The sequence below is a fragment of the Notechis scutatus genome, chromosome 1 (genome assembly GCF_049901735.1).
Source record: "Notechis scutatus isolate UNSWTSFEM ecotype Mainland chromosome 1, rNotScu1.2, whole genome shotgun sequence".
Lineage (NCBI taxonomy): Eukaryota > Metazoa > Chordata > Lepidosauria > Squamata > Elapidae > Notechis > Notechis scutatus.
In genome coordinates this window covers 17,705,438-17,718,216 of record NC_142009.1, presented here as the reverse complement: position 1 = coordinate 17,718,216, position 12,779 = coordinate 17,705,438, and the positions used below count along the sequence as shown (strand labels likewise).

At 44.0% G+C, this 12,779-nt stretch overlaps 2 protein-coding genes across 7 annotated transcripts in view; one reads left to right on the top strand and one right to left on the bottom strand.

Annotated features, from left to right (window-relative positions):
• The window catches only part of GTF2IRD1 (GTF2I repeat domain containing 1), a 149,566-nt gene that overhangs the window by 17,817 nt on the left and 118,970 nt on the right, over positions 1–12,779 (top strand). The window lies entirely within an intron of this gene.
• Positions 1–12,779, bottom strand: part of LOC113415103 (uncharacterized) — a 45,030-nt gene that overhangs the window by 440 nt on the left and 31,811 nt on the right. Inside the window, exon 2 of the mRNA XM_087954651.1 lies at positions 6,220–6,893. Within this exon, the coding sequence (XP_087810777.1) occupies positions 6,220–6,893 (674 nt within the window). The remainder of the gene's footprint in view (positions 1–6,219; positions 6,894–12,779) is intronic.

The window sequence follows — 12,779 nt, the reverse complement described above, 5'->3', positions numbered from 1 at the left end:
AATTCCGACAGCCCTTTTCCTGTGGTTATGTGACCAAATAGCAGGTGCTTGGCAATCAGGCCACATTTATGACCGTTAGGTAAAGGTAAAGGTTCCCCTCACACATACGTGCTAGTCGTTTCCAGCTCTAGGGGGCGGTGCTCATCTCTGTTACAAAGCTGAAGAGCCAGCACTGTCTGAAGACGTCTCCGTGGTCATGTGGCCGGCATGACTAAACGCTGAAGGCGCATAAAACACTGTTACCTGGCAGTTTTCCTGGCAGTTCTGTCTCAACTGTTAGGGAAACTGATTTCTTGTATTTCCATTGTGCCTTGGGCTCGATTCCATTCTAGAGATCTGCAATGGTTCCTGCTACCTTTCCAGCGATCCGGAAGAGCCACTTCCAACATCCGGATAAAGGTACCGCACAATGTTCTCCGATCGCTCCACTGGTGGTCAGAAAACACGATAAACAAGGGGTGTCCTTTCAAGGAACCTTGCAGGGCAACGATCACAACCAATGCCAGCCTGGTAGGATGGGGAGCTCACTTCCAATCCCACAATGCACAGGGAATTTGGACTATTTCCGAACAATCACAAAGCATCAACCTGTTGGAGCTGCGAGCAGTTCATCTGGTGTTACGCAGTTTTCTACCCCTTTTCCATAGCGCACCATCCACATGTCCGCAGCTTTCTTAAGGGTGCTGCAAACTTATGACCTCCTGTAACTCACCGCTATCCCACTTGGGAGCTCAACAAGGTGTTAACCTCACTTACAACTGGCCCGTTCGAGCCTTTAAGAACCGCTAGTCTCAAATTCCTGACATATAAGGTGGTCTTCTTAATTGCGATCACATCAGCAAGGAGGATTTCTGAATTGGCAGCATTGTCGATGAGAAAGGACCTGTGCGTGTTTCATGCGGACAGAGTGGTTCTCAGATTGCATCCATCGTTCACCCCTAAAGTAAATTCAGTCTTCCACAGAGCGCAGGAGTTGGTGCTTCCAAATTTTTGTCCAAAACCATCTCATAGACTGGAGCATCAATGGCATTGACTTGACGTTCGAAGGGCATTAAGCATCTATCTAGACCGCACGGCGGCATTTCGAAAATCTGAGGCTCTATTCCTATCCTTCAACCTATCCACTTTAGGACACAAGGTGTCGTCGACGACCATTGGTAGATGGTTGAGAGCCACCATAGCTAAAAGTTACGAATACCAGTCCATCTCAGTTCCTAAGGGCATTACAGCCCACTCAACAAGGAGTGCGGCAACATCAGCAGCATGGGCCACACGGGCTTCCATAGATGAAATTTGCAGAGCGGCAACTTGGGCTTCACCATCACCCTTTGTCAGAAATTATAAAATTGTTGTTTATGCCTCAGCGGACGCTTCATTTGGCAGAAGAGTCCTGCAGAGGGTCCACAGAGTTTAGGAGTGGATTTCGATCCAGACGGAGTCCCTCCCTAAGGACAGGCCAAGCTTTGGTATGTCCCACTTCTGGATGCTCTGAACAGCTCATGGGAGAAAGGGCGTTGGTACTTACCTTTTATCTGGCCATTCCATGTGATCCCCTTGAAATGGGCCACTTGGGACAGTAAATCCAACGGCCAGTGCAATATAAAAATTCACTTAAAATGATTGTTGAAGATATCTGTCTAAGCTCCATTGAATATATTCAGGAAAAAGTCTTTTCCATCACTCATTCATTCATTCATTCATTCATTCACGTATAGAGGAAATGTATGTGTCATAGCTAAAAATAGCATTGACATTCATACTGAAGAATCTTGTTGACAGTATTTATTACAGAGCAGTGTTTGTCAACATGTGAAATCACAATTATTGGTCAGCCTATGTTGAAAAATAATACAATATTAAACAATACAAATAATAATCCCATAAAACAATTGTGAGAAGAGGTAGCAGCAGTGAAGTTTGAATGCATCAGTTTTAATTTTTAATACAATAAAGTTAATAAATATTACCCATACAAATAAAATCTCTTTGGGGCAACTCTGTAAATTTTAAAAGTGGAAAGGGATCCTGGCGAAAAAAGTTTAAGCAACACTGCCATAGAGAAAATATTTTATTTCGTGTGTTTGTGTGTGATTATATACAGTTGCCTAACTATGATAAAAGAAAGTCAGATTCGAATAAAAATAGGAGCTGACATCTATACTCTTTTGCAGAGGCTTCTATGAATACATTTAATATTAACAGAAAATTGGCATTTTGCTAGGTTGCCCATGTACTTGTTGTGAACATCTTACAGTTTGGGGGTAGAGACAGAGCTATGGCATAGGGTTGCTATGACAGTGAGATGGGCAGCATATTAATTGAATAAATGAATAAATAACTTTTAATCTCGACCTTTTCCTTGGTGTTTTCACCATGATTTCTGCTCTTTTTTGCAAAAGAAGCTAATTAATTAATCAGAAGCTAATTTTGTTTTCTACCTGGATTGTCCCAAATGTTAGCTTTAAAATGTATATGAGTGAGTGATTTGTGGCATCATTTTTTCCCCTCTGGCTTCTCTTTTGATATCCTGGAATAAATCTTCAGAAGAATATCCCTTTGAACTATTGAGAAGGAACCTGAGCAACCACAGTCGTGTCCTCTTTGTGAACTTTGGAGCAGCATCTGGTCAATGAACACTAGGCTAAGCAAAATGACCGAACCAGAGTTAACAAAACCCCATTGTCATATCCACACAATATTATGAGCTCTCCCCAAACAAAGCAAATTGACCTAGTTCACACAGCATGCTAACCAATTGAAATTTCATTTAACTGGTCCAGGATCTTTTCTTGTTTTTTATGCAGCGCTGCTATCTATGAACATGACTACCAATAAAGGAGAATATTTGTAGCTCAGAGTTGAAAAGAGGGGTCCTTGGTGTCTCTCTGAGTTTGGTTGTTTTCTTCAGATGTTTCATTAGGCAGCATCATGAGTGCTAGTGAGGAGTGGGGTTTGCTGTCAGTTTGGCAATTCCTTGAGATATTATTTTCTTCTTGATTGTTGGTCTGAGGTTAATCTTAGAATTAATCTATGGTCATTTGGGTGCTGATTACTGGTGGGGGGGTGTTTTGTTCTTTTTGTTCCCCCTTTTGGCTTGTTGGTTGTCTCTTTTGCATGGTCTGTAGATATTGTTTATGTCTATCTGTTTATCGATGGCTAACTTGTCAGCATGCCAGGCTTCTAGAAATTCCCTAGCAATTTGGACTTGGCTTGGTCTAGGATGGTCACAGTTTCCCAGTTGAAATTATGGTTAAGTCTGTCCACAGGTTGTGAAATTAAAGAGTTTTCATCATGTCTTCTGACTGCTACTTGGTGTTCATGGATGCATTTTGCCAGTCTTGTGCCTGTTTATCCTACTTAGTGGCTGTTTCAATTATTAATTATACTGTATGTTCTAGATGATTCCTGTTTTTTTCTTCTGGGGTTGCTGGGTCTTTTGGTTTATTTGGCATGCTTTCGTTAGCTTGTGTGCTACACTGATTTCATGTAGTTGTTGGTTTCTGAGATGTTCTTGGTATACGGCAGTATTATTTTTTACAGCTTGTTTTGGTTGAGTTATATTGGGTTGAGTGATCAGGCACTTTTTAATAAAATTGCGTAGATATCCATTTTGTTGGAAGATAATGTATAGATGCACTGCTGGTTGCTATAGTGAGTTTGTACTGGTCTAAATAAAGTTCTTACCTAGCTTCTCTTGCAAAACATTGGGCTATTGCTTTGATAGTGGAGCACTTAGTTGGTGTGGGTGGTTTTTTGGTACATTTGTGTTTCTAGTTTGCCATCATGCTCTTTGCTGATCAGGATGTCCAGAAAGGGTAGTGAGTTGTTGCTTTCTTCTTCTGTAGTAAACTGGATTCCTTTAAAGATGTTGTTGATGGTTTTGTAGGTTCTCTAAATGGTCCTTCTTATTATATTGAAGGTATCATCTATGTATCTGATTCATATTGTGGGTTATATTTATGGAAATGCCATTGCTTCTATAATAAGTCCTGAAAGTGGTGATCCCATATATGTACCTTTAATTTGTTGATAAGTTTGTCCATCAGATTTGAAGTATGTGGTTAGGCAGAGGTTTATGAGATCCATAATCCTGGGTGTTTCAGACTTTGTGTATTTGGTAAACAGGTGTGCTGTGGAGCAATGTGGTCATAGATTCTTTGGCTAATTACAAATCAATCAACATGAAAAGAGCTGTGACATAAAATGAGACCATGATTTTGTCATCCTCTATTGTCATGTCTCTGATTGTTTGAAGGCACATAATGGGGTGTTGATGGAATGTTTACAAGAGCATAGAAACCTCTTCTCCAGGAGCAAATCTGTCCTTGCATAGAATCAACATCTCACATTCTGCTGAGTTTTCCGTTGAACTCTACATGGTGCTCTGAATTAATATTACACTTTCTGATTATATCAAATGTACATTACAATTAATGTACTTTGCAAGAGAACGTATCCTTTTTCTTAGCTGATAAATCTTCAAAAATGTCAAAAAAGTGGCAAGATACTGACAATTCATGATCACAATAAAGAAACTGGTCATAATCATATTTTACTACAATATCCTATATTCGAAGTTTTTAGCTTCATTTGTTTTTAATATTTTATTTCACAAGCTGTTGATGCTATATATTTATATTTTGGTCTAGGATCATTAAATAAATGTTGAACTTTCTTCTTTTACTTAGTCAGCAGGATATCTAAATTGCATACTTTTTCTTTAGATTTCACTCTACCTTTTCTGTTGTTGGCCAATCTTTCAAAAAGTATGGGAGGAGATTAGATGTTGTTATCATGGGTGTCCAGAACAATAGCTTACAGTGGGTCAAAAGTTTGCAAGTGATACAAATTACAGGCAATCTCTGACTTATAACTTTTGTTTAACAACAGTTCAAAGATACAATGGACCCCCAAAAGGAGACTTACAACCCAACACCAAAACCATTGTTTCAAAAGTCCGGCCCTACCACAGTCACCCAATACCATTTCAGACAAGTGGCTGTCCAGTCTCTTCTTAAAAAACTCCAGTGTTGGAGCAGTGACAACTTCTGGAGGCAAGTCGTGCCACTGTTAGGAAGTTTCTCCTTAGTTCTGAATTGCTTCTCTCTTTGATTAGTTTCCATCCGTTGTTCTTGCCTTGCCTTCTGTGCTTTGGAAAATAAGTTGACTCCCTCTTCTTTGTGGCAGCCTCTCAAATACTGGAATACTGCTATAATGTTACCACTAGTCTTTCTTTTCTCTAGATGGGGCATTGGTCCTACCTGAACGCTTCTTCTCGGGGAGCTGAAGGGAGAAACCAGGCCGGGTAGTCTCTAGTCTCCCAGCTCTGCAGACCGAATTGAAAAACTGAGGACACACCCCCGGGTAACGGTCCCCAGTTCTGAACGACGTTGAAGTGAATTCAGCTGCTCCTTGTCTTCAAACAGACAGTTCATTGATACTGCCGAAAAAAAGGGATATTTCCTCCCTATTCCGACCAGACAGAATACAGGGTGGGACTGGATTCTCCCTTCGGCTCCCCGAGAAGAAGCGTTCAGGTAGGACCAACGCCCCTTCTCCACTGAGCCGAAGGGAGAATCCAGGCTGGGACATACCAGAGCTGGCTGAAGGCTGTCCTATGGGTGGGAGCTGGATTGGTCGGAAGTCCCCACCTCTACATGCACACCCTGGAGGACTCGTCTTCCAAAGGATGCCTCCGCTGAGGCAAAGGAGTCAATTTTGTAATGTCTTATGAATGGGGTCACCGATGACCAGGTTGCAGCTCTACAAATGTCCAGAATCGATGCCTGCATTGCCCAGGCTGTGGTGGTTGCTGCAATTCTGGTTGAGTGCGCTGTGATCCTCCTGGGCACAGGAAGGTTCTGTAACTCATAGGCCCCTGCAATGCAGGCTCTGAGCCAGCGACCTACTGTGGAAGGTGTCACCCTGCGACCTAAAGTTGACGGCTGAAAGGAAACAAACAAGGCTTCCGTCCTCCTAAAAGAAGACGTTCTTTTAATGTAAATACGGAGGGCCCTCCTAATGTCCAAGGTGTGCCATTTTTTTTCTCTAGTGCATGGGTAGGCTCAGGGCAGAAATTAGGCAAAATCAACTCCTAGGAAAGATGGAATAAGGAGTTCACCTTGGGCAGGAAGGTAGGGTCCAACCGCAGAACCACCCTGTCTGCATGGAATACACACAGATCCTTCCTGATGGATAAGGCCGCCAACTCCGAAATACGCCTGGCCGAGGTAATGGCCACTAAGAATACCACCTTGCACGTGAGAAGGCGAAGGCAGACTTCACGTAAGGGTTCAAAGGGGGGAGAAGTTAGTGCCTGCAGGACCTTGGGCAAATCCCAGGTGGGGTAGCGGTGGACCACTGGTGGCCTCAGATTCGTGGCCCCCCTAAGGAAAGCTTTCACCCTAGGATGTTGGGACAGAGAAGTAGAGCCCTTGACCGAAATCACCAAGGTCAAGGCAGCCACCTGTCTCTTCAAGGTATTGGGGACGAGACCTTTATCCAACCCGTCCTGCAGGAACTCTAATACCTTTGCAACAGAAACTCCAGAGGGTTCCAATTGGTGACCAGTGCACCAACTGCAGAAAATCTTCCACGTTGCCTTATATATCCTGGTCATGGAAGGTCTTCTGGCTGCCTGGATGGTCTGAATGACCTTTGTGGAAAACTTCTCCCGTTTCAGGATTCCCCGCTCAAGCGCCAGGCGGTCAACCGAAACTAGGCTGGATCTGGGTGCTCGATTGGGCCCTGGCTGAGGTAGATCTTGTGTAGGGGAATTCTCCAGGGTCTGGCAACTGACAGGCCCATCAGGTCGGCGAACCAAGGACGCCTGGGCCAGTAAGATGCTACCAACAGAACTTCCGCCTTTACTATCAGTACTTTCCTGATTGCCCCTGGAATCAGGGGAACGGGGGGAAGGCATACAATAGTCCCTGGGGCCACCTGCACCGGAGAGCGTTGACCCCTTCTGCTCCTCGGGCAGGGAATTGAGCAAAGAACCTCGGGAGTTGCGTGTTCTCTGGTGATGCAAAGAGATCCAGAATCGGGCGGCCGAAGCGTTCCGTCATCTCCTGGAATAGACTGGGATGCAGTCGCCATTCTGACTGGTCGACTATGGCCCTGCTCAACCAGTCTGCCTGCACATTGGATACTCCTGAGATATGTTCTGCTCATAGGGACAACAGGTTTCTCTCCACCCACCTGCACAATTGAGTCGCTTCCTGCATTAGAGATCTACCTCTACCACTGGACCATCTACCTTTGGCACTTCCATAATGTCCAAAAGGTCTTTGTCCACATTAAATAAGATAGACTCAGACCCACTGGGGCGAGTGTACATCCCAGGGGACTCCCACTGCTTTTTGATCAGGTTGAGAAACATCTGGGGCACAGGTACAGCATCCACCACAAGATGCTTTCTCAGTGAACAGGAAATCCTCCTGATCCTCTCCCTCAGTGGGAAGGTCCTGAGTGACCGTGTCCTTTTTGAGATGAGCCATGTTCTTGGCCTTAACCAGCAGAGTCTTGAAAAGAGCCGGCTGGAAAAGGCCCTTAAAGGAGGGGGGACCTGCTACCTCCAACTCCTCATCTGAAAAATCCCTTTCTGGAAGGAGGTCCCTCTCGGAGCCATAAATTTGGCTGCTTTCTGAAGGGGAGGCTGAGCGCTCTCTGAAGTGGACCGGCTGTTCAGCAGAAGCCTGCCCCTGCCCCTGCAGGACTCCTGCTAGTTTCCAAATAAGACAGCTGGCGCAGCTGGTTGACCTCTGCCTGCAATTCCTGTCTTATTGTCTGGGATATCCAGGGTCTCAAGAAGGATGGCATTTCTTGCATCTGGGTCTCCCCCAGCCATAAGCCAGCTGCTGTAGGTGTAAAGGTGGCTGCAGGCACAGGTCTGGCTCCACTGGAGACTTGGTCTGCAGGTGGTGCCATCAAGATCCCCTGAGGCGGCTCAGAAAAATTGTGAGAGATCTCAGCCCTGATTTGGAGGTTACCCTGCAAATCGTGGGTACTTGAGCCCCCAGGAGACCAGGCCGTCATATACTGCCTATATACCAGTTGGTCTGACTGCCTATCTGCAAGTTGGTCTGGCTTCCTGTCATCTTGAGGAGGCAAAGTTTGAGGGGTGGCTCTGTATTCAGCCATCCTGGAATCTCTCACTGCCCTGTCAAACTGTTTGTCTATGGCCTTTTGTCTATGCCTGGCCTGTCTATCCTCAGCCCTAGAGGATCTCTTAGGGGCTAGAGCCCTGGCTCTAATCCTAGCTGCTGCCTCCAGACCAGCAGACCTGGGCTTAGGGGATCCCTTTACAGCCTTCTCTCTACCCTGCTGAGGAACTGACAATTCTTGATCAGCTCCCTTGGCGGCCATCTTTGAGCCCGCCAAAAATAACTGTCACTTGACAGGGGTAGAGAAAGGGAGAAAGGAGTAAGAATAAAAATAAAATAAAATAAAATAAAATAAAAATATTCAGCCTAAGCTGTCAGCTACAGCCACAGTAGCTGTCCACCACTTCAGGAGGCTAGTGCGACCCAAAGTGGTGAGCTCAGCCCAGCTCCGCAATTTAAAAGCCGAGTCAAGGAGAAAAAAAATGGCTGCCTCTTTGAATTGCAGCAAGCCCTGACAGGGCAGAGGCTTGCGAGCCTGGCGTTGGCTGCACCGCAACTGTCAGGCAGACTTAAGCATCTCGCAGCTGTCACGGTGCTCTGGGGACTGGATGAGGGGGTCGGGATTTAATCCCGATGGCCAGAACCCCCCCACAAGGGACAATCCTGGAGACGAACTGCAAGATTGCCCCCGAATGAAATAAATGGCTGCTGCCGCCGGAAAGGGACAGAAGCGCTTAGCGGCAGCTGCGACTCGTCCAGGGCAAGGGAAAGTGGATCGGGAGGAGGCGAGTTCAATAAGACGCCGGCTCCCACCCCAGCCCGGGCCACACCGGCTCTCTGGGTCACCTCCACTCCAGTTTTGACAGGAAACAAAACAAAAAAAAACCAGTCCACCAGCAAGGAAAGTCAAAAATTAAAATAACAAGCAAAAACCGCGAACAGAAAAAAAGGTGCGAAAAAATGAAAGTGCTAAACCAGCAAACCGGCTAGCTGTCAAACCTGATCTAAGCCTCTCTGCGAAAAAAAGCTTAATCCAGGGGGTGAATATTCTTCTACAATCCTAACTATTCAGAGCCCTTAAAGGGAGGCCTGAACACACTGAGGCCGAGTGAAGAACTGGGGACCGTTACCAGGGGGTGTGTCCTCAGTTTTTCAACTCAGTCTGCAGAGCTAGGAGACTAGAGACTACCCAGCCTGGATTCTCCCTTCGGCTCAGTGGAGAGTGGCCTTACCCAATTCTTGCAACCGTTCTTCATATGTTTTTGCCTCCAGGCCCTTGATCATCTTAGTTGCTCTTTGCTCTTTGCATTTGCAGCTGTTTATAGTGTCCTACGGTCATTTGACCACTTTTTATGATGATTTTGCCAAAAACTGGCTATTTGGTTTTTGGCAAAACTGTGCCAATAGCAAACCACATAATGACTGCAGTGTTTGCTTTACAAGCAAGCACTATGTTTACATCATGAGTGCTGCCAAAAAGATTGCAAAATCAACAAGCCTTACAGCCATTACGACTTATGACTGTAATGGACTATGATCATATGTCCAGGTCTACCTGTATGTAGCTTGTGTCAATTGCGTCACGCATAATCCGCATCCTTTGTGTGATGGCATTGTGTGATGTCACTTTCCCTCTTTCCTTTCTTTGATGGGCGCCCATGTTTGGTACTGAGCTAATCTAGTGTCCTACAGATGGATTGTATTTCCATTTACAGATTTTCCCAGATGACCATCACTATGTGCCTATCCACTTAGCCCTTCAGGACCTGCCTGGCCTAACTGAAATTTTCTTTTTCACAGTTTTCTCCCCCACTCCAATCCTTTTGTGTATGAGACACTTACCTACTTGTTTTCTGCAAATGACAGGTGTTTAAACTGTCCCTTTGTCATATGCATGGGTTGTATCTTCAACTCTCCTGCCCCCCCCCCAATTGTTTTTTTTTGTTTGTTTAATCGCTGGTATTCTAAAACAGTGTTTCTTAATTTGGGGCTGTTAATTAAGAAAAATCTCTGTACAACTTTTGGCTTGAACTTGAATTGGAGAAATAGGAAAAGAGGAGTCTAGACCACATTTTGTTTCTAGTTGTGATTTTTGCAGGAAATATATGTTCAGAACCACCGTTCGTGTGTGTGTGTGTGTGTGTGTGTGTATGTATGTAGGTCTTTGAATCAATTTTTGACTCCTGCTGTTTCCCTGGCAAAGCTTTTCGAAAGTGGTTTGCCATTGCCTGCTTCCTAGGATTGAGAAACAGTGTCCCAAGGTTACCCAGCTACTTTGTGCCTCAGGCAGAACTAGAACTCCCAGTCTCCTGGTTTATATTTTGGTTTGCCTTAACCATTACACCAAACTGGCTCTCCTATTTATCTGAGTTCAAACCCCTTAGAGCTCAAGGCTTCCCTAGACAACTTTTTGAGTTGTCAAAAAGCTCTGAAATGCCAGCTGAATCTGTGCTTGGAAAAGCTCCTTAAAACCCAGATACTACTCTACTGCTTATTTCTATGCTGTGAACAGTTTGGTTTCTGATATTTGCCCACATCATTAAAGGCAAAACAACAGGCAAATTATTATTTTTTCTATGTAATTGGCAATCTAAAAACACTCATTATTCATGTGTTTTTTCATCTTGCCTGAAGCCAAAATGATTTTTATTACTATTTTTATTTTAAATTAAATAGTAACAGAAAAAAACCACAAACAAAATTATGATGCAAATACATACATTCTCAAGAAAAAACAACACTGCATAAAAAGTCCTTTTAAAAAGAGTGGAAAAAGAAACAAAGTATAATATATCATTATAACAGTCAACTGTTACAATTCTATATGCTGTATATTTATCTAATATAAATATTATTCAAGTGTGTGTGTATTTGTAATATACAGGTGAAACTCAAAAAATTAGAATATTGTGCAAAAGTTCGTTTATTTCAGTAATGCAACTTAAAAGGTGAAACCAATATATGAGATAGATTGCATGCAAAGCAAGATAGTTCAAGCCATGATTTGTCATAATTGAGATGATTATGGCTTACAGCTCATGAAAACCCCAAATCCACAATCTCAGAAAATTAGAATATTACATGCAATCAATAAAACAAGGATTGTACATAGAACAATATCGGACCTCTGAAAAATATAAGCATGCATATGTACTCAGGACTTGGTTTGGGCCCCTTTTGCAGCAATTACTGCCTCAATGTGATGTGGCATGGAAGCTATCAGCCTGTGGCACTGCTGAGGTGTTATGGAAGACCAGGATGCTTCAATAGCGGCCTTCAGCTCTTCTGCATTGTTCGGTCTCATGTCTCTCATCTTTCTCTTGGCAATGCCCCATAGATTCTCTATGGGGTTCAAGTCAGGCGAGTTTGCTGGCCAATCAAGCACAGTAATCCCACGGTCATTGAACCAGGTTTTGATGCTTTTGGCAGTGGGCAGGTGCCAAGCTCATCTGCGGAAGGAAGCATGAAGTGCTCCAAAATCTCCTGGTAGACGGCTGCGTTGACCCTGGACTTAAGGAAACACAGTGGACCAACACCAGCAGATGACATGGCTCCCCAAATCAACACAGACTGTGGAAACTTCACACTGTGTTAGGTATAACATTGATACCAAATATGGTTTGAGTGAATAAATATATAAAACTTAGATATCATGGTTTAAGTGCTTATCACTTTAAGCACAATGCTGCAGGCAATTAGCCGATTAAGGGTGCGGTTAGAAGTTACAATATAAGGAAGCATTAGAAGCTGGAAAGCTTACTGCGACTAACTGTGTGTTACTGCGACTAACTGTGTGTTACTGCGACTAACTGTGATTACTGATTGTGAGTGCCTGTGACTGAACTGTTCTTGTTTGCTACTGTTTTGCTGATTTACTGCGTAATTCTACTGTTCTACTGTTTGAACTTCTTGCTGAATATCCAGCGTTTGTTCCTCTGGAGAGAGGCACCGGAGGAGGAGAAGATATCTTTATCGGCTGATAAAGATATTGCAAGGACTCTTAACTTGGACTATAATAGTGAGTCTTACTGGATGGAAATACTGTGAATGACTTAATGGACTGAATGACAATGCTTTAAACTCTAATTGGATTAAAAACTATTTAAACTACAAACAGTGTTTGTGTTCAGTGTGTGTATACTCTGGGGCCCTTCCTGGCTTGACTACTGCTGCAATATTCTGCTAGGGGTTAATCCCCAAACACTAACACACTGGACTTCAAGCATCTTGCAGTGTGTGCCTCTCCATTGTTCCTCCAGACTCTGGGTTTTGGTTTCCAAATGAGATGCAAAAGTTGCTCTCATCAGAAAAGAGGACTTTGGACCACTGAGCAACAGACCAGTTCTGGTCTTCTTTAGGTAAGGTAGGTAGGTAAGAAGTTTTTGACGTTGTTTGTTGTTCAAGAGCGGCTTGACAAGAGGAATACGACATTTGAAGCCCATGTCCAGGATCCGTCTGTGTGTGGTGGCTCTTGATGCACTGACTCCAGCCTCAGTCCACTCCTTGTGAAAGTCCCCAACACTTTTGAATGGCCTTTTCCTCTCCAGGCTGCGGTCATCCCTGCTGCTTGTGCACCTTTTTCTTCCACACTTTTCCCTTCCACATAACTTTCTATTAATGTGCTTTGATACAGCACTTTGGGAACATCCAACTTCATTTGCAATTACCTTTTGA